The sequence below is a fragment of the Zophobas morio genome, unplaced genomic scaffold, assembly GCF_036711695.1.
Source record: "Zophobas morio isolate AGI-343-1 ecotype UQ-CSIRO unplaced genomic scaffold, CSIRO_AGI_Zmor_V1 ptg000024l, whole genome shotgun sequence".
In the NCBI taxonomy this organism is placed as follows: domain Eukaryota; kingdom Metazoa; phylum Arthropoda; class Insecta; order Coleoptera; family Tenebrionidae; genus Zophobas; species Zophobas morio.
In genome coordinates, this window is record NW_026972129.1 from 14,794,134 (window position 1) to 14,819,603 (window position 25,470).

The following is a 25,470-nucleotide window of genomic DNA, read 5'->3' on the forward strand; positions in this document are numbered from 1 at the left end:
GATGAGTCCTGACTAAGTGAATCTCAGGAGCTCTCCTAGCAAGTGCCTTGTCTGAACAATCTCATGACTGTAAATTGTGTTAGAACCAGTAACGATTAAAATCCTAACATGAACTGTGAATTTGCAAACAATAAAACATTTTATTTTATGTGTTGGCGTCGGTCGAAAATTCGCGTCTTGGGGAAACTGTGGCGTCGTTATCGGTTCGATTCATTTTCATTAAAGGCTTCCCCCTTTTTTTAACTACCAAAACAACTAATGTTTTACCACGTACTTTTACTCACACCAAAAACAACAGTGACGCGTCACCACCCTCTAGCAAACCACCCTCTCACTAGATACTGTCTAAAAATTCCCTAGGAGAGCTACCAACTACCAGAAAAGAACTAAACTTGCACATGGTTGCCTATGTTTTACGATTTTCTTGATTGAATTTTTTTTCAAATTCAAATTATTCAAATGCGATTTCGCGCCGCTGTTTTTTTTCAGCGCAAAATTTTGATTCAAATTTAGTCACGACAAGATATATCGGAAATACCTTGAATCATATAATAAAAGAAAATACCGACGCGTTTTCGATGAAGTTAATACTTTTATCGTATTGAAATGGTTTCTTGATCAAGACTATCAAGAGTAATATAATAATGACTTAATTTAAACAAATTAGAATTATGGTTAGGTATTAAGACTACTACTACTTTTTACGGTTGTTAATGTTAAGTATTAATTGATAATTAAAATTAAAATAAATCTGCAGGTTTTGGCATCATCTCATGGTACCTATATTATTATGTAACAAGTTTTATAAGTGCCTCTTTAGTCACGAGTTTATTTAGGCACGAACGGAGCTAGTGTTTAAAAAACGACTGTCTAAAGAAGTTCATAAACGTGTTACATAGAATACTTTTTCTACTACTTCAAACTAAAACAACTAAAACCATAAATATACAATTTATTGTTAACTGTTTTATTAGGAATTGTAGACATTAGGAACATTACACATTTTTGTAACTTTTTTTACTTAGGTAAGTAGACATTAATGGTCACATTGGAGAAATTTTGGCAATTATTAAAAGAAATCGTTGCTTTCCCCAAGTTTTTGCAGTCAAATTTTGTTTCATTTTCAGCTGGTTGATTTAGAGTTTGTACTGTACTTTCACTAACTTCAAAATTAATAACTGCAGACCCACATATCTCAAAATTAGTATTATCAGCGTTATCACTGTTGTCTTTGTTAACATTTTCAGCCTTTCCTACAATATTCAAGATTCTATTGCCAGTTTGATTTTTATTATTTAGAGAATGGTCTGTATAGCTCTCTCCAACTGAGGTTGAACGCCATCCTCCACGGCGCTTTGCCGATGCTCGTCTCAAATAATGACCGGTATAACAAGTCGGATTGGGCAGTTTTAGAAAAGTCGCCACTTGACTAGCGAGAGTGCCAAATTTATTTATTCCAATGGGCTGTTTCGTGCACTTCCCTCGTTGATAGTTCAGGAAAAAACGTGTAACATTTACTAGTTGTGGAGGACGAAGATCCATGTATTTTTTGCAAATGTGATAGAAATTACCACCAATAACAAACTGACGTCCAGGCTTACTTTCTGTATCAGGAATGTGAACTAGAAGTGCGGACTTGAGATCTTCAACATGATTTACCTCGATTTTCATTAACTCGTCTCTCCGGCAAGCCCCCATTATTCCAAAAATTAATCCCACCTAGAACACCAGACATTATTAAATTTTAAAAATTATTAAATGATACTACAACTTGCTTACCTTTATAAATAGGTATTTTTCGTCTGGCGCAGTTGATAAGAATTCTTTAATTTGCTGGGGTGTCAAAATTTTTGACTTTTTAGGTTTGTATCCAGCTGACATGCGTTTTAAAAATTCACACAACTTAGTATAGGTTTTTATATCAATATTGTGTTTTAGATTTATTGTCGTTCGCAGCATCGAGTAAATCGCCCACAAGGAGGATGGTTTCATATTTTTAGAAAGTCTCTGGAAGTACGCGAGCAGGACATTCTCAGAGAAAGAATTATCGTCTCTTTCACGACGCCAGTCCATAAACTGCTTATACGCGCGCTCGTACTGTCCTCCCGATTTTACGGGAAGCAAACTGGTAGTTGCTGTTTCTACTTCCTCTTTGATGTCGAGCGGAGGATCCATGAGAATGCCTTCTTTGTCATCAATTTCTGCATCCATCTCCATCAAAACGGACTTTATTTTAACCACTCGTGATAAATAAATGCCACGTCACTATTGAACACTCACTTGATTTCAGATTGTTTTTAGTCGAGTCCTGCTTAATGAACACGAAAACCGTCGAACGCACTCGAGACGTGATTAACGAGTCCGAACGCATCTTCGACCCGTGTTTAATGAGTCAAAGCCATGAAACTGTGATTAAAGCATGGTTTAGCGCGCCGTGCATTTACGTTCGCTAAAGAAGGTCTTAAATAGGGGAGTAGAAAAAACACAACGTAATAATTGATTGTGCTACAGCTTTTGACAACACATAAAAGTCTCTCCATTTCTCGGAGATAATAAGACACTGAAATTAGGCGAATTGGAAAGTAAATGACCTCATCTTGTGCTCTCGCTTTACATTATATTGTTGGCTGCATATATAATAAACATGTCACAAGCAAAACCTAACTTTCTTGAACGTTTAAAAATGACATCGCGCCAAAAATTTGGATCAGGTTCGACAATGGCAGCGCAAGAAAAAAATCCAAAGGTAATCCAACAGTATTTATGCATAATAATTCCATACACATACCAATCTACATTTTATAGTGAGATTATTCTCTGATAAATAAAGTAGAACTTTATTACGTTTATGAATAATTCCGAGTCAGTGCCACCAACAAACAAAAACTAAACAAAATAATACGATATTTAAATCATTGATGTTAAAAATTGCCGCGTAATGACATTCACTGAAACTGGCTTAACTTTTAAAGTTTTCCTAACCATAAACATCGGGCGTTACGATTTTTATGTTTAAAACCCTATGTTACGTCTTACCGTTGCGCGTATCTGTGTAATAACCTTTACAAAATAAAGTTGACATTGACAAGTGGATGTTTTTGGAGGTTAGATTACAATTTTTTAAAAGATGACTTTTTTAAACAAAAAGCAATAATTATGAACCTCGGCAACCACAACGAAGAAAGTAAGTGTTCAGCGATTGAAAATCCTGTATAAACGTAATTCGTATTTCATTTCGTACAACCAATCGTTTAATTTGCTGCAGTTTACGATGAAAATCCCGTGATGGAATATCGAATGGAAGTCGAGAATGTGGAGGATTACGCCGTACAAGTAGTGATTCAACCCGCTGAAGAAATTCACCCTTTGGCTTTGGTGGCAAGAAACATTGACCCGCAAGTCTTAGACACTGTCGAAGAAAATCCACTTGAGGTGGCTAATGTGGAGCTTGTGGAAGAAGCGAGCGATGAAGGCGGCGACAGAACTTCAGCTCCAGTGTCTGTAGCCAGCAGTCGGGCACAATCACCACGAAATTTTGACGAAGAGAGTAACCAAAGTACTGATACAAATGCACCTAATCAGTCTTCCAAGAAACGAACATACAGTGATGACGAAAGAGAAGATGACGGTTCTTTATGTCCCATTTGTTTCGATGACTGGACAAACTCGGGTGAACACAGAATCTGCGCTTTGAAGTGTGGACATTTATTTGGTCATAAATGTATTACTTACTGGTTGAGTACCCAAAAGAAGAAGACATGTCCCACGTGCAAAAAGAAGGTGGGCAGAGATGATATTAGGTATATTTATGCCAAAAAACTGACCGCTGTAGATACAACAGAACTTGAGAATATAAGGAAACAGCTAGAAGCTGTGACAGAGGAGCGCAATAAAATTCAGACTGAACTATCAGCACGTGTTTACCGCGAGCGATTACTAAATCAAGAGATTGCACAACTCAGAGCGCAGTTAAATGTGTCTAGGCAAGGGGTTGTTAATGTTCCTAGTTTAATCAATCCTGCTATAGAACAGGTAAAACTCTATATGGATAAAGCCATGGAAATATGTAAATATGGAGGCAGTCGGGTGTTTGATGCTAGATGTGAATTGGATTTATTAATGGCTTCAATGAAGTCACCAACAAATCTGTTTTCGGGGTTTGGGCTAAAAAAGATCAGTATCTCAGATTATAGAACCATTGCATTTGTTCCAGTTCACAGCTTACAAATCAGGGATATTTGTTTTCATAAAAGTAATAACTGGGTTCTTACAGCTTCCATGGATAAAACATTCAAAGTGATAAATAACCATGATAACATGGTGATTTATCAGTTTCCCCATCAGATGCCACTATGGTCATGTTGTTGGGATTTAAATAATCCTTTATGTTTGTACGTTGGAACACAATCGGGATCTGTGATCAAATATGACATCAGGCAATTAACAGAACCCGTTTCCACGTTTTCCATTGAAGGTGATATGTCGCCTGTGGTATCGGTGGCTTCTATACCATCATCACCTGGTGATGTTTTAACTCAAGGAGGCATTGTTTCTTGTAAATTGAATTCTTTGTGGGTGTATGAGAATGTGAATGCAGAGTACGTGAGACACTCTATTTCTTTAGAGGGACCATTTGTTTCAATGAAATACCAAGAAAATAGTAAGCAATTATTGGTGTCTTCTAGACCTAACAGTAGAATTACATACGCTAGACATACATTGTGCACGTTTGATAAAAAAGATCAAAATTCAATTGACTGCAATATTATACACACATTCCAAGGAGGAGGCATGCAGAAGCTATTAAGTAAATCGTGCTTTTTATCTCATACTAACGATTATGTAGCTGCACACCAAGAAAATTGTAAAAGTGTATTTTTGTGGAGTATTAATACAGGGCAAAAAGTTGCGTCTATTACTGCGCACGAAAGCGTTTTAGATTTAAAAGGTTTACAAAACCAAAATGGGAGTTTTTTAGTTTCTTTGACTGATAAAAAATTAGAATTTTTCAAGTTCGCCTAGTTATATTACTTAAGTACCTAATTACACGCTTAAATTTTAATAGTGTCATAATTACAATTTTTTAACTTTCTTTTTCTTAAATAAATTATATTTTATTACAGAAGTTTGATTTTTTCTTGATAAAGTGTATGTAGACAGAATTGTTGTAGGTATGTAGATAAACATTATAAACTTGTCGTTTTCAGAAGGTAGCTAAGGAGTCAGTAACTGGATCATTCTGAATGTCTAGTTTAGTGTTTTCTTAGCGCATCGCGGGCTGCAGTGTAGAGAAATTGATCTAAAGTTTTTTTAAAGAGAACTCTCTCCTTCTACGGTAACGATTTTTATAACAGTTTTTCGTAAGATTAAATATTTTAATACATGTATGTGCAACACAGTAATAATGTTACTCTGTTCTACGAATTTCAGTGAAATTAAATGGACTTTTCTGAAATATAAAAAAAATAGTTGTGTTTTTTCTCTTAGAACACTGAAAACATGCATTGGTTCATATATTTATTATTTTTGGAAATATTTTGTAGGCAGTTACAAAACCAAAATCAACTACATTACTAAAATGCCAGTAGTTTTTACGTCAAAACAAATACATATACACATTTAATAATTATGCGTTTAAATAAAAACAAAGATTGATACAAGTCAACGTATGTACTGTATGTTTTCAGTGAAATTTTCTTAGTAAAATTTTATCAACTTTGTAGCAGAAACAAATATATTACTTTTGATATATACAGTGTAACACTAGTATTGTGTTCCCATTATTTCGGGAAAATTAGGTATGCCGTTTTTGATTTAATCAATAAAATAAATTACTTCGTTCATTAATTTTTTTGAAATATCCTCTATAAACAATTCTAAAAAATATGCATGTGTATAACCAAAGCAGAGATAACGATTTTTTTTTCAGCAAGCGTTTAATGAATTTTTGACATGACGTCATCAGCTTTTTAGGGGGAAGAAACAAATAAATTTAATTCGACGTTCCGGAATATTTAAATTGTAGTGGCAGTGTTTTATTAAAATTTCTGAAACATTCCTCACTTCGGTTTTAAGATAAAATAATTCAAAAATTATCTTAGGGGCTGCCATAACATAAATTATTTAAATAATACTGTTAAAAAAAATCTGTTGAAAATTTATAAAATTGGGATACACCAGTGACATGTAAATCAAACCCTTACTACGAGTGGACGTTGTTGCCACCACATCAATAATCTTTGTTACATTGTGGTCACTAGGTACATATTTAAGGTGTGGCGGATTCACCATATGCACAAATAACAGAGAGGATTCTAAGTAATTACTAATTATTGCTCAGACAAAGTAAGAATGAAAATTTTTGCACTCGTACTATGGAGAAATTATTTCTTCGTAGTAGTTTTAGCAACACAAAAAGTGGAATCGTCATAGCGTCGGTAGAGGGCAAGGTAGAAAGACCGCGAAATTCAGAATAGGATGGAGAAATCTATTCAGATTATGATTAAACCACTAGAAGTATCAAAAGTAGATTGTTTGGTAGGTAATGAATACTACGCTATCGTCGATCGATGAGTGTAAAATGTTGTATTTTCAGCATAATTAGGTATGTTTTTGTACATATGTATTTATAACGCACATCGTTAAGTTTAACTGAAACACCAAAACAATTTTTTTTTAATTTTATTACCGCCCTAATTTTTTGCTAGAAAATTTAGCAAAGAAGTTACGTTTCTGATTCTGTTTTATCTAAGAATGCACCCCAAATGACGTGAACTTTCTTCAGGAGTAAACCGGCGCATCCACCAAAAATTAAACGTCATGTGCAGTTGATTGAGTTGCATAAATGCAGTCCGGGTGCAGTTAAGTTGGTAACGTTGATCAATCGAGATCTTACAGACTTGAGTGGTTTGTGTAGTAGCAGTGATTTTTGTCTGTCACCAACTGCATAAAGCATAAATAAATGCATAAATGTGTGAGACATATGTTGCACTAATGTAAAAAAGTTTGATATTCGAAATAAAAACAAAAAATACTTTAGTTCAGTTACTGTTAATTTTTGCTTCCGTTTCTCTCTTTGTGATTGAATTCTTTATAATTTTTGCTTAACGTTCTAGAATCTTTAAAATCAAAATTGTAAAGTTTGATATGTAAAATTTATTTTTTTAGGTTAAGCCTGGTAAAACCTATGCATTAAATGCTTTTCATTAGAAATAACTTATTTTTGCGTGGTAGATCTAAATTCAGATCAAAAACCGGTATTCTTAACTTAATACTTTTACGAATTTCACTTGTTTCTAGAAGCTAAATTATCCAAAAAAAGAAGAAAATTATTGTGTATATATAAATTTGTGTTTATATAAATTTACGGACACTTGTATACAAACGATTATGCATGCTTCGGAGTAATGATAAAGACTGAAAAAAAAATAATATTAATAGAAAAATTAAGATGTTTTCGAAGTATAATTTACGATCGGTCACTTTCAATTTTCCAAAAATGCATCAAGTAACTTATTTTTTAACATTGATATTTGAAAATTGCCAGTATTTATTGACAAAACAGTAATCGCCACAGAACAGAGCTTTAATTTTTCCAAAGTACCGGTGTTCATCGTGTTTCGGAATAATAATACAGATTATAGCAAAAATAACATTCGTTGTAAAATTTAATTTTTTTCAGGGTAGAATTTACACTCCGTCACTTTCAATTTTTCAGAAATGAATCATTTAACTTGGGGTTTTGAGAACACGAATTCTATAAACCCGACTGAGATAAGTGATAAAATCTTTTTTGAAATTTCCTATGAATATAAGTCGAGATTAAATCTATGTAGGTAGCCTATCACTTACGATTAGCAGGAAAATTGTCACTTTCTTTGTTGACATACAAAACCAAAATTGTAAACAACAATCTACAGTAAAGCAGAGTTTTAATTTTTTCATACTGCGCGTAACATAAAGAAGTTAAAAACATTATTTTTAAATTATAATTCTGCCTGTCAAAGATTAATATTTGCACATTTAACGAAAAAGTGAACTTCAAAATTAAAAAGTTTTTTTTAGATTTATGAGTTCCCACAAATTTGAAATAAAAGAATTCAAGTGACAACACATGTCTAAAGAAATGTAACCGTTGTGTACTGTGTATAAGGTCATAGGTAAACAACTATTGTGGACTGCGGTTAAAGATAAATTTATCAAAAGTTGTTGTTTGGCTTAGGTTCCGCGTTGTTGATTGATAATAAATGACAAGACTTAACTCAACAAAATATATTTATTAAAATTAAATTACAAAATAAAATCGCGAGCAAAATACTATTTGAATGATCGTTATAAGTTATTAGTTACAGAAAATGAATGTGAATAAGTTAATTGTGTACTTACAAGCCAGACCAACCCAAGACTCCGTCCGACCCGGTACTTTTTGATTTTATTATTATTTTTTAGGATAAGTCATGTATGAAATTTTAAATGTAGACATGGATCTGTGGTTAAGGCGCACGTCATATTACACACTTTAAATAACATTTATTGAACAATATTTTGAGATAATAACAATCGGTTTTATAATTTCAGAGATTATTATATTATAAATCTATCGAATATCGATTTTAATTGCCAAAATAGTGACTAGATTATCGCCAGTCGAAACGAAAGAATTTGAGAAATTAAAAAAATGGTAAGACAAAGGTGTCGGAAGGTCAGTTTACATTATCTTCATAGTAAGCGGTATTTTATGCAATTTTTTTTTGTAACAATAGCAGTTTGTATTCTAATGGACTGCATTTTTTTACCTGTAATACGATTTTATAGGAAATCAGAAATACTACAAAGTAGATTAGTTGCTACCGCTCTTAACTTCGTTGTTGACTTTTTCTAAAAGTGCTTTTATCTTACCTGTTATAGTTATACAATTTTAGAGATACTCATCGTTTAATGAATTTCCATTAGATAATTTTATTTACTAAGTGCTATGATTAACACTGTTACATTGAAAAACAAAATGAAATATAGTGGTTTAAAAACGATTAAGTGATAATAGATAAAACGATAACATATATTTTCTTGTTATTGCATTTCCAAACTCCACTTAGTGACAAACATTGCCTGCAGCAGCAAGTACAAGTAGTGGCTTTTAGATTTTTAAACCCTAAAATTACCTTAAGGTATGTACCGTAATTATAATAGTTACTATACACATTTGTTATTATTAATGGTATGCACTAACATAATGTAATCTGCAATTATGTACTATTATTAGTACGGTTTGAACTTGAAAGAGGACACACATTTTATATATTTGATACTGTTGCAAGTGTAATAATTTAACAATACAACTTTAATCTAGCGTAATTATTTGTTGATTAAATCGGTCAACACACAAAAGCGGAAAAAAGTGTTGGTATGTTATCTACGTTGTATCAAGCATATTGATACATCTATGAGGAAGATTTTAAGTGAAATAATAAGTTTTTTTTAGTTATATATGAATTATTTTTAATTTTAGTTAAACAACAGCTGTTTAGGTAACCAGTTATCAAAAGCTTCATTTCATGTAACCAGTTTAAATTTTACGAAACGAACAAAGCAAGCAATTCACACGAGTTACACAAAATGGGGCTTTTATAGCGCGTTTATGTACAAGAGTTTTTCTAATTTTTGTTATTAACAGATGAATTTCAATTTTATAAATTCTTAAAATCCTATACTTACCACTTGTGGCTAAAAATCCTAAAACGGAGGTACGAGCTTGCTAACGTTAGTTTCTTTTTTATATTTTATAACTAGTTACCTACGTAAAATATTTCATCACTAGTTATAAAAAATTTGAAAAAATACATACATGTAATTGCATCAAAAAAGCGACAAGGACAGACGTTTAACTGTCATTTTATCGATATTAAGATGTCAGTATCAGTCATTACAAATTGTCTTGTCAATAATTCTTGTCCCGTTTTTGTGAGTGACTGTATTTGTATTATGAACACGTATTGTTTTCGTTTAATAAAAAATATTTCTCTTATGGTTCACCTGCTTGTGGATCAAAATACTTGAGTACGACAAAAACTGTGAACTATTATTTTCTTGACATATTTTTAAAATAAATTTTTTGAAGACTCACATTCGTTACATACATACTGAGAAAATTAATTGGTCTTAAAACAAAGCTTTTAATTAGTCGCAGAGGGTTGTTTTCATGTTTTGGTATTAAATTTATAGGGATTTTATCAATTTTACGCTTTGCGTTATCATCACTGATCCGTTGAAATGATTATAAACGTATTATTGGATAATAAAAATTTACAAATTAGAAGTTAAATTGTAAATTATAAACATTACTTCACGTAATAGAAACAAAAATACATCAAAATTAGTGCAAAAAATATAGACAAAAAATAAATAGTGGTAAAAGTCGCGAATAAAAGATTTTTTTCTTTCTATAAATGATATTAAATTTCTCTGTACCTTCTATGCATATTTGTATCTGTACCACATGATCGAAAAACAATTCATCATGATTATAAACGTGTTATTAGATAATAAAAATTTATATTTCAAGTTCAGACCAATGAGAAGTGTTAAATTGTAAGTTAAAAATACGTCAATATTAGTAAAACGTTGACCTAAAATTATGTAGACAAAAAATAAATTAACTCGCAAATAAAGGATTTTTTTTCTATATACCGGCTGTCTGGAAAATGGCGGATTAACTCTTCAGTACGTTATGTACGGGGGTTTCGGGAGTCCCAAAAAAATAATTAAAAAATTCTTTATAATGCAGATAACGAAAAAAATGTGATTTTATAAAAGTAAAATTGGCAACACTGTACACACCTAATGCGTGAATACCTCCGGCTTACTTTCTGGTTTCCTAGTATCGATGCTGACTGAAATCCACCTTCGCTTTATATCAGGCAAACATTGTTGACAAATGGAAATTTATCAAATTATTACAAAAACAACACAGCCATATCTTTGTGCATTCCAACTGAAATGGTAATTAAACATGGTCATGGGCGAGAAAAATATTAACTAAAAGTTTTACTACTAGTTATTCCGATAATGAATGAGTGGTTTAGTTGTTAAACGTAGCAAAAGAAGCAGTTTTAAAATCATTATAACTGACCCAAAATGTGAGAAGGATTTTTTTTACTATTTTTCCCAGACTCACCAGTTGATTGTTAAGACCGTAGCGGAGAGTTAATCCGCAATTTTCCAGACACCCGGTATATATTTTTTTAATATCTCTGTATCTACTATATACATATTCGAAAAACAACTCCTCTAGTAGACCGTGCAATATATTTTTAAAATAATAATGTTGGCATTGCAGCTATTTGACTTTTTATGTCAAACTCAACGAGGAACGCATTGGTGTTGCCAACATCATTATTTTAAAAATAAATTGCACGCCCTATTACTATTAGAGGCTGAGCTTCTTTCGAATATATGAACTATTTCGGTTCATCCTATGTCTTAATAATATTCCAAAATCTTTTCTATCGAGTTGGAAGCAAATGTAGAATTTTTTTTTTTAAGATATTAACATGGACAATGAGAATAAAAAATATTTAGTTGTTTGTATATTACAACAAATGTAAAACAAGGGTAAATACTTAAATCATTTCACGACATATGAAGCAACTTATTGTCGAAATAAGTCTACACATACTAAGACAAAGGCAATATGTAGCCTCGCCCACCCGCCGTATCTCAATTGTGATGATTTTTTTACAACACGATACTCATTTTTAATTTTTTGTAAAGAAATAAGTAAATACTGCAAAATTACAGTTAATTTTCGTCCCCTTGGTTGACGGCGAATAAAAAAAATCATCACAATTGAGACAGGGCGGGTGGGCGGGCTTACATTTTACCTTTTTGTTTTAATATCTGCAGACTTCGTTTTACAACATCAAACTTAAAACATGTTTAAAATGGAAAATTTGTATAAGGAAATATAGATTTTGCAATAGGCTCCCCCCATTCTTGCAAAATCTATGTTTGATTTGCAAAAACCATTTTAACCATGTTTTAAGTTTTGTTATGAAAAGATGGCTGTGTATATTAAGAGAAAAAAAAAAGGCAAAATATATGCCCCGCCCACCCCCCCGTGTCCCAATTGTGATGATTTTTTTTATTCATTGTAAGCCGAGGGGCGGAGTTTAATTGTAAAATCCCTGTTTTTCCACGAGAAATTACCATGTGAAATATGTTATTGAGTAATCGTGTTGTACAAAGAAAACTAAATGTATTAATCCAGTGGCGTAACTACCGGTGTTCCACGTGTTCGGCGGAACACGGGCCCGCTGCTTCAAGGGGCCCGGTCCGGTCACACGAACATTTTTTTATTAGATTTTTTTTATATTATTGCCCAAATTACATCCTGAAATAAAAAATTCGAAAATGTGCGGTAATCCCAGGATCGATGGTCGATTGCTATTTACGAATTTTTTGCTGCAAAGGGCGGCATCTCAATATCATAGACTCAATAAACTCGGGTTTTAGCGACCGGCACCGGCGGTCGAAAACGCAGCAGCATCTCTTTGTAATAAACCTGTTGCAGTGTCGCAATCCCATTGTAGCAAATTTAACACCCCATGTAGTAAATTACCAATCTTTATCCGACAAAAGTATGACTAATTTATGATGCAAGACAACAAAATACTTAAATTTTGTCCTCAGTTCTACAGTGAAACTTCATGCTGTAATAAAACGTGAAAAAAAATCAGTTTCAGTTGTGTTTTATGAAAATTTTCGTATTTTCAAAACTATTTTAATTTTGTACTTGTGGTGCTTTTTTGGAATAATAAAATATATCTGACGTATGTTACAACTAATTTTTTAAGTAGAAAAAAACTGGACTGGGAAATTATTACAGAATGACCTACCTGTACTAGTGTCACTGAAATTATCACAGCATGTTTCACTTATCTTACAATACCTCTTTCGGTGGTTTCAGCGGAAAGATCTTTTTCGAAATTAAAAATGACTAAAAATTTTTTAAGAAACAATGAGCCAATGTAGATTACCTTCATTGAATCTCTCAAATGGAAATCAAATTGCTAGAAGCTTAGATGTGTCAAATTTTGTATCAACTTGTCCCCATTGAAAAGCAAGAAGAAAACAATTTTGAGATTAAAAAAAAATGGGCATTTTATCTATACTTCTATACTTCTATACTTACTTATATTATAAAGTTGAAGAGTTTGTTTGGTTGAACGCGCCAATCTCAGAAACTACTGGTTTGAATTCAAAAAATCTTTTTGTGTTGGAAAGTCCGTTTATCAAGGAAGGTTATAGATTATATAACATCACCCTATGATTAATAGAAGCGAAGCAGCAATGAAAAATATCGGAAAAACGGGAAAATTATTCGTCCTTTGACAGCTTCCGTTGCTTACGCTGCTTATTAAACGGTTAAAGTTACATAAAAATCATGTATGATGGAATTGTTCCCTTCTAAAAGTTCTAAAAAAAGTCCGCGACAGCATACGTCAATCTTTTAAGGCCGACTCAGTATAACCTTTTTTATGGTAATGAATTTTTTTCTAAAATAATCTAATATATAATTCTGGTGTCTCCTCCGAAACGCCTTGACCGATTTTCATGAAATTTTTTGTGTATATTCGGTAGGTCTAGTAAACTATTTTTTAAACCCGTAAGTGATAAGGGTGACCCACCAAACTTTTTTTATTTTTTAGACATTTTTTATTTTTATTTTTTTAAGATTTGGCATCAAAAAATACATATAACCCCCATTTTTTAATAACGATATGAGTATCTTTGCTTTCATCCACAGATGCGCAATAGGGTTGCAAGATGGCCATTGAATATAATCATTGTCGTACGATAAATTTTTATGTATTTATTTTAATTTAATTTTTTATTTAACTATGTACCAAAATATTCACTAGAAATGCCAAAACAACGTTTGCCGGGTCGGCTAGTTTCTAATATTGTATATATTTTAATTATATGTCTTCAGGTAATTATTGTAGTTTATTTTTTTAATTCAATGTTTCAGGTAGAATGATTTTAATAAAACGTTAGCGCTAATTGCAATCTACTCATTCTTTACTCATTATACTCGTATTTTTAAATATTTTTATTTCGCTGTTCATTAGGGGCCCCACAGTGTTGTAGAACACAGGCCCGCAGTTTGATTGTTACGCCACTGTATTAATCAAAAAAGAAAACCAAAGGAGAAGTTTCTGGTCGTGAAAAGATGACGTAAGTACACATATTAAGAAAACAGAAATTTAAACCGTTTTTATGTCAAAATGTGCTAAAAAAACACAAATTTGAATATTTATTCTCACAAAATTGATAAAAAATCTGTTTGGTTATATTATAACAGTTCTAAAGCTTTTATAAGAAAACAATAAGTCTGTTTTTTAATAAACAAGTTGAATAGATATTAAAACCTGATATCAATTAACTCACTACATGTTATTATCAGTTAATCTGTATCTTCGCACCTTATACTGAACTTTACCATACACAAAATGTATGAATATGCTGTTCCTTAGAAACAATTTGCTCTTCAATGGTAGCTACCTACACGCAGATAAAAATATGGTGTTTTATCAAAAAAAGATAACTTCAATAATTGAACGAACAATTAATATTCGTAGAAAATTGAAATTTTTTCGTGATACAATTTATAATTGTTTTTTCAGTTTTACAGAAATGTATCATTTATCTTAGTTTTTTGAAGTAGAAATTAGGTAAACCTTCTTGAGATAAATTATAAAAAATGTTTAGACTGTGGTGCCCCGATTTGAAAAATTAAAATTCACGCAGAAAAAACCAACGCCGCGAAATCGCATTTGAAAAATAAAAAAAACATTCAATAACGTAGGCAACCATGCATGTTAGCAAAATGCCACCCCTATAATTGGCAGTTTTACACAGTTTTGTAAAACAGCGCAGGCAGTTTGTAATGTTTGTAATTTCACCAAGGGTATTTTGAATCGCATTCGACGCCATTATCCCTCTCAACAAGTGTAATTACTAATTACTGTGAGATCAGTTAATTAGCGATTTTCTAATACACAATCAGCTGTCTTTCAAGCTTAACTCACTTTAATAACAACGAAAGTTCTGGATGGAAAATACCTACGTTATTATGTTTTCACGCTTAATCACTTCTTACTCGGAATTTTAAGAGAGATATAGAGTATAATATGCGGCAGGTTTTTTGGGTAAAGAGATGTGGTGTGTGTGTTATATCATCTGTCAATGGTGTTAAATCATCGAAGAAAGGTGATAGACTACGACGAGGAATTTAAATTCCACTTCGATTTCATATATACCTAATTTTATTATTTATATTTATTTATTATCTGTAGTGATAGTTGTCGACATCGAACTATAGAAGATCCATGACTAGGGTTGCTATGTTCCGAAAAGTGTTAAAGAAACAGCAAAGCAAATAACAGAAATACAACATTATAACTGATATGATATTTCTAGAACACAATTAGGGCTCTTTTGTAGCTGTGTACTTGTAGCACCGGGAGTTTCTTTCACTGTGTTTTTAGCATCGAGATCAAACATATAGTAGTTTGACCACCCTATATAGGACATAGTAAATTCTCTTATTAAAATATCGTAGACTCCTCTATTAAATATATAGTAGGTATGACTATAATTTTTTTAGTACGTTTAAACTTTAAAGTATGAACTGTAGTGTATTTTACAAAATAATATTATGCTTTATTACTAGGATAAGGGAATAACCCGCATTGCAATTTTTTCAATCCTAATTTCTTTTATGTAGATACGCTTAATCTTTATTTAATTTTCCGTTGTCCACTTTTATTGTTGTTAATCTCCTATTTAGTAGTGTTAAAGTTCAAGGTTAATCATAATCAGCAACACCTAACTGTTTATGTCGCTGTTCATTTTTATCACATGTAGAACTGTCACATGCTATTTATTTTTAGGAGGCTGCGACGTGTCATCGCATCGTGTTCAGTTGTCAATAGGACGATAACCTCAACCTTACAATCCCACATTTTAGAAATTTATACAAAACCTATTTTGTTATTTTATTTCTACGATGTCTCTCCCGGAACCTTTGCAAAAGCTCTTCAAGTAAGTTAATTTTAATTTAAACATTTAATTCAAAAATGATTAGTTTTAAAACAATTAAAAACTCTATTTTCGTACAGTGAAATAGACAAAAATAAGCAATCCTTTATTAACACCCTAAAAGAAGCGGTAGCAATTCAGTCAGTCTCAGCATGGCCCCAGAAAAGAGGGGAAGTAAGAAGAATGGTAGAATGGACCCAAAAAATGATGGAAAAATTGAGCATCACCACCGAACTAAGAGAATTGGGAAAACAGACTCTCCCTGACGGAAAAGTTATTGACTTGCCACCAGCAGTTTTTGGCACTTTGGGAACAGACCCAAAAAAGAAAACTGTGTTGATTTATGGCCATTTGGATGTCCAACCCGCCCTTAAAGAAGATGGTTGGGATTCAGAACCTTTTGTTTTAACTGAGCGCGACGGCAAATTGTATGGCAGAGGTTCTTCTGATGATAAAGGACCAGTATTATGTTGGCTGCATGCTATTCAATGCTATCAGAAATTGAAAATTGATATTCCGGTCAATATCAAGTTCATTTTTGAGGGAATGGAAGAATCTGGAAGTGTAGGATTAGATGAATTGGTTAATTCTGAAAAAGGAAAGTTTTTGAATAACGTGGATTATGTATGCATTTCTGATAATTACTGGCTGGGTACCAAGAAGCCCTGTGTAACTTATGGTTTGAGAGGGGTGTGCTATTTCTTCATTGAACTTGAGTGTGCTGCTAAAGATTTGCACAGTGGCGTTTTTGGGGGTACTGTGTAAGTTTACACCAACACAGAAATGTAAAGATATTAATATTTTTGTAAATTGACAGGCATGAAGGTATGACTGATTTGGTTTATTTACTAAGTACTTTAGTAAATAAAGATGGAAGAATTCAAGTGACTGGAATATATGATGATGTTGCCCCCCTGTCAAAAACAGAGGGTGACATTTATAAAAAAATTGATTTTGATGTAAATGACTACCGCAGTGATGTTGGTTGCACCCAACTTTTGCATAATGAAGATAAAGAACAGATTCTGATGCATAGATGGAGATATCCATCTTTGTCTATTCATGGTATAGAAGGGGCTTTTGCTGAACCGGGAGCCAAAACTGTTATTCCTGGGAAAGTCATTGGAAAGTTCTCTATTAGAATAGTTCCAAATCAAACGCCTGAAAAAACAGAGAAGTACGTTGTTGACTACCTGGAGCAGAAATGGAAAGAATATGGAAGTCCTAATAAAATGAAAGTAAGTACTTAAGTCAAATGATTTAAATGAGTAGGGAAATCATTTTTTACCTGCAATAGGCATACATGACTGATGGTGGAAATCCCTGGACTGAAGATCCAACCCATCCTCATTACACTGCTGGCTTTAATGCCACAAAACATGTGTATAAAGTGGAGCCTGATTTTACACGTGAGGGTGGCTCAATTCCAGTGACTTTGACATTCCAACAAGCAACTGGAAAAAATGTTATTCTTTTGCCAGTTGGTGCTGGAGATGATGGTGCTCACTCTCAAAACGAAAAAATTGATATAAGAAACTATGTTGAAGGAGTGAGTTACTAATGCTATAACATTTATTAAGTTATTTCTATTTTATGTTTCAGACCAAACTACTTGGTGCTTACCTTTATGAAGTTGGTCAATTACAGTAGTGGGGTAATGGTAAGATTTATATACACTGATGTGTACATTTTATATTGAAATGCCTGATATTTGTTTATTGCTAAATATTAGCAAAGTATTTTTGTATCTTTAGACCTAACAATGTATCCAGTTATTTTATCCAAAAAAGCTACATTTTTATCCTTTTACTGTGTTAGTTAAATATTAAAAACAAATTACATAAGCGCAATTATTATTCTAGTAGTACCTAATTAATCGTTTCTTTCACTTACTTTGCTTTTTGTTGTGTGTCTACTTTGATTAATAAAGGTCATTTTATTTTATTATTGTTTTTTTAACGTTTAACATATTTTATGAAAAAAAAACTCGTCTAGTAAGCTATGAAATTTATTTTTGATAATGTTGAGACTCAAGTTGTGTGACATTTTATTTGACAGTAAATGTATCTGGTTAAATATCCAGATTTTTGAAAATAGCCGGGTATTTAACAACACTTGAAAATATATTGCTATAATGGGCGAAAAATTTAAGAGTTCTCTGGTACTATTTTATTTAAAAAAAAAAAACTGGGAAAAGATGGGAATAAGACGTTTATGTCAATGTCACATAATTCATTGTCATTAGCCACTTTTTTTTTAACCGTATTATCATTTTCTACTATATTGTTGGTTGCAGACACAAAAAATTCATTTTTTTTGTGTAAAATTTCTCGAAAATGTGAAGAATACACACGTCTTTATGTAATAACGATAAAATAAGATTTATAATATTCAGAACATTTTGTTGGATTGTGATTTAATTAATAATTTTAGTCCCGTTTTGAGAAGACAAACTCATTCAAATCAGACGAACTTCTACGTGACATTTTTTCGATGTATAAACATAAATAAACCTGTTCTTCATTCTAGTGACAACTCTTGATATTGTTCACTCTTATCTTAGCAAATACTAACCCCACCCACCCGCCTTCCATTTTCTTAGAGGGTATGTCATTTATCAAAATCAGTCTTATCTTAGCAAATACTTTATAGTACCGGAAATATTAAATGTGACCTTCGCAAGAAACCTGTGTCTAAGGGTATAGAAAATTCGCTCCCCCATCTATTTTCTTAGATAGCACTTGTTAAGATAAGACTGATTCTGGCAAATGACATACCCTGTAAGAAAATAGAGGGGAGGGTGGGCGGGGTTAGTATTTGCTAAGATAAGACTGATTCTGGTAAATGATTACCCTCTAAGAAAATAGAGGGGGGATGGGGCTAGTACTTAGAACTTAAAACACTCTAGTATTTTCTATACCCCTTTTTCATTCTAGTAAATACTCTTGATATTGTTCAGGCTTATTTTAGCAAATACTAGCCCCGTCCACCCGCCTTCTAGTTTCATGGAGGATATGTCATTGGCCAAAAGCAGTCTCATTTTAGTAAGTACAAGCTCCGCCCAACCCCTCTCAATTTTCTTAGAGAGTATATCATTTACCAAAATCAGTCTTGTTTTTAGGACTACTAGTCCCGCCCACCTCCCTCTGTTTTCCTAGATAGATATTGCCAAAATCAGTCTTATCTTTACAAATACTAGCCCCACCCATCCGGAATGGACGAAAAATTCCCTTAACTTGCCCTTTAAAGACGATAATAAACAATTTTTAAACAATGTTACACTTTTGAACTTCACTTTACAAAAACACACGAACTAATTTTGTTCTTTGATGATTTACGCAGAAAAATAAATTTCGGTTATTGAATTGTCGGCATTTTGCTAACGGAATTCCCCCGACCCTTTGACCCAAAACTCAACTGTTACCTTAATCTCCCAGTTCGAGTGGAATCCTGGTGGTTGAGTTATCAATTTATCAATTCCTACAGGGTTTTTGTAAGCAAGCAATAAAGGGCCAATAAAATGAGCAATCAAAACGGAATGGGGGTGGGTGGGCGGGGCCACTTCTGGCTTTATTTTAAATATCCATTTTACAGAAAATAAAATACGTCAGTGAAATGGGGAAAAGAGATGGAGGGGGGGGGGGGGCAGTTTTTTCTACACACGTTCTACGTTCTAGTAACTACTCTGGATATTGTTCAGTCTTATCTTAGCAAATACTACCCCTGGCCACCCGCCCTCTATTTTCTTAAAGGGTATATCATTTGCCAGAATCACTTTTATATTTACAAATACTAGCCCCACCCACCCGCCCTTTATTTTCTTAGAGGGTATGTCATTTGCCAAAATCAGTCGTATCTTAGGAAGTACAAACACCGCCCACCGGCCCCCTATTTTCTTAAAGGGTATATCATTTGCCAAGATGATTCTTATCTTAACAAGTACTAGCCCTTTATTTTCTTAGAGGGTGCCATTTACCAAAATCAGTCTTATCTTATGTTTCTACTTTACAGCGGTTATCATAAAACGAAGATCGTAAAATCAAATTTTATAATTTTATTTTAAAGAGCTGAATTTGTCGGATTATACTTATAGCGTTGGATCAATTTTTTGTTGATCAAATTAAGGATCTCATTTTTTAGATTTGCTTATACAGGGTCACTCAAAAAAATTAATGAATCATTGAATTTATTTTATTGAATAAATCTAGAATTGCAAAACTGAATACTCTGAAATCGTGCAGACGTTTTAGCGTTATTGTAAGCATGGTAAATTGTTAATCAAAATATATCTGTTTATTCTCCCGAAAAAATTGATGACGTCATCTCAAACTTTTTCCGAATAAATTCTACCCAAAATGTGTAAAAGTGTAAAAAGTTTTTACTTGTCATTTATCATTGAATTCGTCTTTTTAGAATTGCTTATACAGGTGGATCAAAAAAATTAATGAATGAGTCAATTTATTTTGTTGATTAAATCAGGAACGGCTCACTCCATTTTCCCAGAAAAGTTTGGAAATACAATACTATTATTTTTAGTATTACCATACTTAAACAATGGTATTACACTGCACCAATTCAACTTGACATACATGTCCTTGCAATAATGTTGATGATGTCTATAGTAAAAACTCGAAAATGCTGGATATGTTTAGGTACGAGGGAAATTCTGTCAAAATAACTTTTCACCAATTATTCGAAATAGGTTCTTCAGTTTCATATATGTATGTAATTAGTTAAAGAAATATGAAGTACGTTTTTACAGAATTTGTCTATTTATTTACAATTATGCTACACAGAACGTTAAATTTGCAGTTTTGTAAACAATATTTTCCACGAAACAATAACAATTATCTAGAAAATTGTACCCAATTTTTGGAAAACACTGTCCATAACAACAGCTTTAGTGTCTAGCTGCTTGTTATCTTTACCACCCAAGCCCACTGATTAGCTACAGTAGATTTATTGGGTAATTCAATGCTGACTATACCTTGATCACTATCAACATTCCACTGGAAAAATAATAATATAGATAAGCAATGATATTTTCACACAACTTGAATTAATTTACCGTCAAATTTCCTGTGTTTCCTAGTAGGCTAACAGTTGGAGATGTTTCAGAAAAAAGAGAAACTGTCGACCCTAGCTGAAGAACACTTTTATCTGGCCAGTGTAGAACTATACCATAAACATTTTTGTCACCATCACTAGTATACCATACATCTGAGGTTAAAGTATCATTTTGTACAGTCCAAGGTTTACTCTTATAAATGGCTTCACCATTTATTGAAAGCCAAGAACCCAGTTGTAATAACCGTTCTTGGAATATTGGCACAATTGTGCCTTCTTTTGTAGGACCCACATTTATTAATATATTTCCTGGAAATAAAACAAGTAACACTGACGCGTTAAAAAAATAAGTTACCTCCGCAGCTTATTGTTTGGGCCAACGTCTCAAGTAATTCCTCTATTGTAAGATAGTCTGAGAGACTTGCGTTTCTTCTGAAACCCCATGATGACTTATCGAGAGTCATCGCGTTTTCCCACTTGTGAGGCTGCAGCACACCTAAAATTAGTCTTCAAATGATTGCAATTTTTGTTTGTGTATGGTAGACAGACCTGGGTTGTATCTGTCTTTACATGAATAAAAATCTCCATGTTTACAAGGAATGTCGATACCCCATCTATCATTAACAAGAACTACGTCTTTAACGGGACTGTCGTTGTATAGCCACGCTAAAAATTCTGTAGACCTGAAGTAGGTATCGTTGGCTTCCCAGTCACCATCGGACCAAAGAACTGATGGCTGATAGTTATTTATAACTTCGTACATCTCTGGCAGCATTTTATTATCCACAAATTCTTGGGTCGTGAATGAATTATTCTTATCGGCCAGGTATATAGGGTTGTACCACTCATAGAGCGAATGGTAAAGTCCGAATGTTAGATTTTTCGCTCGAACTGCTTGAGCTAAGTCACCTGTGGGTATCATAAGCATATAAGGACGAACAGTTACCAATTTAGTAGAACAAACCGAGCAAATCACGGTTAGGTCCAACGTCGTGAACGTTCCAACCAAACGAATATTTGGAAGGCCATAAGGTGTAGCCTTCATGATGTTTGCTTGTTAGAACAACATACCTGAAATAAATCCATGTTAACTTCGAAAAATATCAGCTCGTTCCAAACTTTCTGGATAGTTAATTAGAAAGTTAGAAAACAAACTAAGCGGTTAATGTACTTGGCGCCTGCATTTTTGAAGAGTTCTGCCCATTCGTCGGGATCGAAAAACTCTGCTGTAAAATCCTTGGCAAACCCTTGGTAAGTAAATCCTGGTGGATAATTCTTTTCCATAAATTTGACATATTCTCCATCTGGATCATCATCTGAACAAACATATAGCACAATTAAGTGATCTTGGGAAGATAGCGTGGTAATTACCTTGCCAATTTGCCCAAAACCATTCGCCTCCAAAGCTCGGAACTGAAAAAACTCCCCAGTGTAAAAATATTCCTATTTTGACTTCGTCAAACCATGGAGGAATTGGTCTAGTGTCCAGACTGTCCCACGTGGGTTCATATTTATCTGCTTTAGGCACATTTACAGTCTGTGGCTGATTTAATCCTGATATGTCTCCAATATTCAGAAAAAATATTAGAAAGCACCAGTAAAAATTGCGTTTCATCTTGAGCACACTTCAGTGATTCAAGTAACGATCTTCTTGCTAATAATAGAACTGACCTTTTGACCTGTTAAACGATATCATAAGGTATGAACTCATGTTAGGGTCACGTTACATATATTGTTTTGTCAAATTTTTATAATAAGAAAACAACGACGTTTATGAGCATGATATATGCAGTTGTACTTGAAAGAGTACTTACGTGAGTTAGTGCGGAAGTTTTGTTTCAGAAAGTTCTTGCAGAAAAATTACTGTGTTGTCTAAATGAGCTTTGAGTATTTATTTACTTACTACCAATACTTGACTACTATCTAGTGAAGGACGATATCATTATATTTTTCCGTAGCTGTTATTGTGCACTAAATAATTAGAAAGATAAAGCATCCTTAAACTACCAGTGTTAACGTTTAAGTGCTTTTATTTGTTTGTATTTTGTATCATGTCAGATTGATAAAGGTTGATGTAGGTCCTTGTGTTACAAATCTTGATCAATTTTTGCTGTGTCGGAACTCTTAAGCAATACAGATAACATGCCATGTGTAGAAAATTGATAATATCATACTTTCTTTGTTTTTATTTTTTCGTTTTTATTTCCAGAAACAAGAAATGTTTTACTTATTATTGTAAGTTTCTGAAAATATAAAATATAATCTCTTGAATCAATTTGATGTAGTGAACACCATAACAAGAAGTGAAAAAAGAAATACATCGACTGATTTATGCTTACTTTAATTTAAAAATTATGAAGCAAACCGTAACATATTCAAGATTTTACCCATTTAGGTGTTCAAATTATAAAGTTGGAATCTCGCATTTGTTTACATACAGTAAACTATATATGTATAAATAGCGATACCACTACACAGAAATTTTCCATAATAATAATAGTGGTAGCACTAATTAATAAATGAATAAATGAATAACATGTGCGAATCAAATAAAAAGTCTTTTGTTTATTGTGTTTATTGATCAACACCTAAGAGAAACTATCGGTAATAATTAATAAATAACAATAAGATGATTGATGAGTTCGAGTACTATTTTTCATAAAAATGTGATTACTGACCCTTGAGAGAACAATGAGACGACACTAGACAAAAGACCTTTAACTGATTTGAGATTCCTCTTATCGATTTATAACGTGACGTCACTTTACGCCCCTAACAGTCAGAAGTGGGTTTAATAATTTTTCTATCTCTCGAGCAGTGGCTAAGGGGGAACTGTAATAGAACCATTTTAAACAATTAAAATATAGTGACTTCGCATAGGATTTTTTCACATTTTGATAAGACACTAACATTGGTTTCATGTTCACAACGCTAACTACTTACACTAATTTTTTTCCAGAAAGAAAGTCATCTCATCTCAGAAAATTGTTAAAAGAATGTTAACTGAAAAATGTGTGCTTCAGAAATATTCTTTCACTGCTTCGTATCTCTTTAAAAGGATTGGTTAATTTTATAGGTAACATAAATTCATATTATACAAAAATGGACAGATTTTGTGTGTATTTTAAACGAAAATTAGGTGAATATATAATGTAGATCGTACATTTGGTAGAATTGATTTAAACAGAATAAAAAATTAAGAGAATCACGATAGATTATATTGTTGGTTGCCTACATAAAAATATTACCACAGCATAGATAACAATCAGTAGGGACGGCTCGCCGTTTTTCGTGACCCGTTTTCGTTGGTGGTCGTTCGCTTTATGACCGAATGAGGGCGCCCAACTGACGTCTAAAATATTTGAAATTTGGCAGTTTTGTTACAATATTTTTGCCGGTTTTGCTTGTTTAAGACTGCTTTTCCAGTAGAATTGTACAAATAGTATAAAAATGTAATTTTCACAATAAAAGGTAAAATCTTCGTCCGATGAATTTTCATACAGGATCCTTGTTGTGCGCCTGCCTTATTCTCTCCCTCGTGTTTGGAATTCTTGGAAAAGATAGTAAACATAACACACTTTTTGTTTAAAAAGTCGTCGCAAACGAACAACAACGGTGGTTATGAAATAAATATAAAAAATTTATTATATATGATTCCGTTGTTGTGGTAAAATTTAATATAAAAGTAATAAGAAACAAACTACACGTAACAAAAAATTATATAAGCAGACCTTCACTCAATAAACAATTTTTTTATTCATCATGTATATATATATTTTTTTTTGACCTACACAATCTTGAGTTTTATTTTGAGACGTTGCTTAACCCATAAGCAGTCGCGCGTGGGTAAAAATGACCCAAGCCGTACATTTTGTCAAATATCTTTTTTCGCTTAATCCCTATGGACTTCCGGTTTCATGAATTCCTTAATTATTCTTACCTGCGTCGACCCATACCAATTACCTGCACTTTATGCGAGTCGACAAATATGTATTTTTTTTTGTAATATTTTTTTGAAATTTTAAATGAAGTGATACTTTTTAAATTGGGTGGCGACATCTAGGAATAGTTTAGGCAACGACCATCCATGACGGCTTAAAATTCGGGTCAGAAAGAACAAAGGCGCCGACACGAGCTGTCCCTACTGATTGTTATCTATGCTGTGATATTACATTAACGAAATAAATACATAAAATTTGGACGTTGCATTATTGTTCATACAAGTGTTGCGATCTAGAATTATCATTTTTGATATTCTCTTCTTTTGCCTATGGGCATCCGTATTGTAGTGTCCAAGTTTGA

General features: G+C 32.8%; 4 protein-coding genes across 4 annotated transcripts; 2 read left to right on the top strand and 2 right to left on the bottom strand.

The window, feature by feature from the left end:
* Nucleotides 1–970: 970 nt before the first annotated feature.
* LOC135135109 (uncharacterized) lies at nt 971–2,545 on the bottom strand. Its single transcript, XM_064064094.1, has 2 exons — nt 1,780–2,545; nt 971–1,719 (listed from the first exon to the last, which is right to left on the bottom strand). The coding sequence occupies exons 1-2, from the start codon at nt 2,215–2,217 to the stop codon at nt 1,018–1,020; spliced, it is 1,140 nt and encodes a 379-aa protein (XP_063920164.1). The 5' UTR covers nt 2,218–2,545; the 3' UTR covers nt 971–1,017.
* A 407-nt stretch (nt 2,546–2,952) lies between these two features.
* LOC135135282 (E3 ubiquitin-protein ligase RFWD3-like) lies at nt 2,953–5,696 on the top strand. Its single transcript, XM_064064308.1, has 2 exons — nt 2,953–3,184; nt 3,266–5,696. Exons 1-2 carry the CDS (start codon nt 3,157–3,159, stop codon nt 5,020–5,022), a joined length of 1,785 nt encoding a protein of 594 aa, XP_063920378.1. The 5' UTR covers nt 2,953–3,156; the 3' UTR covers nt 5,023–5,696.
* Nucleotides 5,697–9,056: 3,360 nt separating this feature from the next.
* On the top strand, nt 9,057–18,045 carry Cndp2 (Cytosolic non-specific dipeptidase 2). Its single transcript, XM_064063830.1, has 6 exons — nt 9,057–9,167; nt 15,954–16,104; nt 16,182–16,862; nt 16,919–17,339; nt 17,399–17,650; nt 17,704–18,045. Exons 2-6 carry the CDS (start codon nt 16,070–16,072, stop codon nt 17,749–17,751), a joined length of 1,437 nt encoding a protein of 478 aa, XP_063919900.1. The 5' UTR covers nt 9,057–9,167; nt 15,954–16,069; the 3' UTR covers nt 17,752–18,045.
* A 2,805-nt stretch (nt 18,046–20,850) lies between these two features.
* LOC135135200 (alpha-L-fucosidase-like) lies at nt 20,851–23,888 on the bottom strand. Its single transcript, XM_064064210.1, has 10 exons — nt 23,847–23,888; nt 23,343–23,411; nt 22,983–23,291; nt 22,540–22,847; nt 22,340–22,484; nt 22,133–22,239; nt 21,718–22,077; nt 21,524–21,664; nt 21,170–21,477; nt 20,851–21,110 (listed from the first exon to the last, which is right to left on the bottom strand). Exons 4-10 carry the CDS (start codon nt 22,781–22,783, stop codon nt 21,009–21,011), a joined length of 1,407 nt encoding a protein of 468 aa, XP_063920280.1. The 5' UTR covers nt 22,784–22,847; nt 22,983–23,291; nt 23,343–23,411; nt 23,847–23,888; the 3' UTR covers nt 20,851–21,008.
* Nucleotides 23,889–25,470: the final 1,582 nt, after the last annotated feature.

Excerpts from the sequence above, each read along its gene's own strand:
- LOC135135109 (XM_064064094.1), bottom strand. The coding sequence starts at position 2,217 with ATGGAGATGGATGCAGAAATTGATGACAAAGAAGGCATTCTCATGGAT. Across the intron at positions 1,720-1,779 it reads AAAAATACCTATTTATAAAG|GTGGGATTAATTTTTGGAAT; the intron begins GTAAGCAAGTTG and ends CTGGTGTTCTAG.
- LOC135135282 (XM_064064308.1), top strand. The coding sequence starts at position 3,157 with ATGAACCTCGGCAACCACAACGAAGAAA. Across the intron at positions 3,185-3,265 it reads CGGCAACCACAACGAAGAAA|TTTACGATGAAAATCCCGTG; the intron begins GTAAGTGTTCAG and ends AATTTGCTGCAG.
- Cndp2 (XM_064063830.1), top strand. The coding sequence starts at position 16,070 with ATGTCTCTCCCGGAACCTTTGCAAAAGCTCTTCAA. Across the intron at positions 16,105-16,181 it reads CCTTTGCAAAAGCTCTTCAA|TGAAATAGACAAAAATAAGC; the intron begins GTAAGTTAATTT and ends ATTTTCGTACAG. Across the intron at positions 17,651-17,703 it reads TAAGAAACTATGTTGAAGGA|ACCAAACTACTTGGTGCTTA; the intron begins GTGAGTTACTAA and ends TTTATGTTTCAG.
- LOC135135200 (XM_064064210.1), bottom strand. The coding sequence starts at position 22,783 with ATGAAACGCAATTTTTACTGGTGCTTTCTAATATTTTTTCTGAATATT. Across the intron at positions 22,240-22,339 it reads TTCAAAAATGCAGGCGCCAA|GTATGTTGTTCTAACAAGCA; the intron begins GTACATTAACCG and ends GATTTATTTCAG. Across the intron at positions 21,665-21,717 it reads TAAAGACAGATACAACCCAG|GTGTGCTGCAGCCTCACAAG; the intron begins GTCTGTCTACCA and ends GACTAATTTTAG.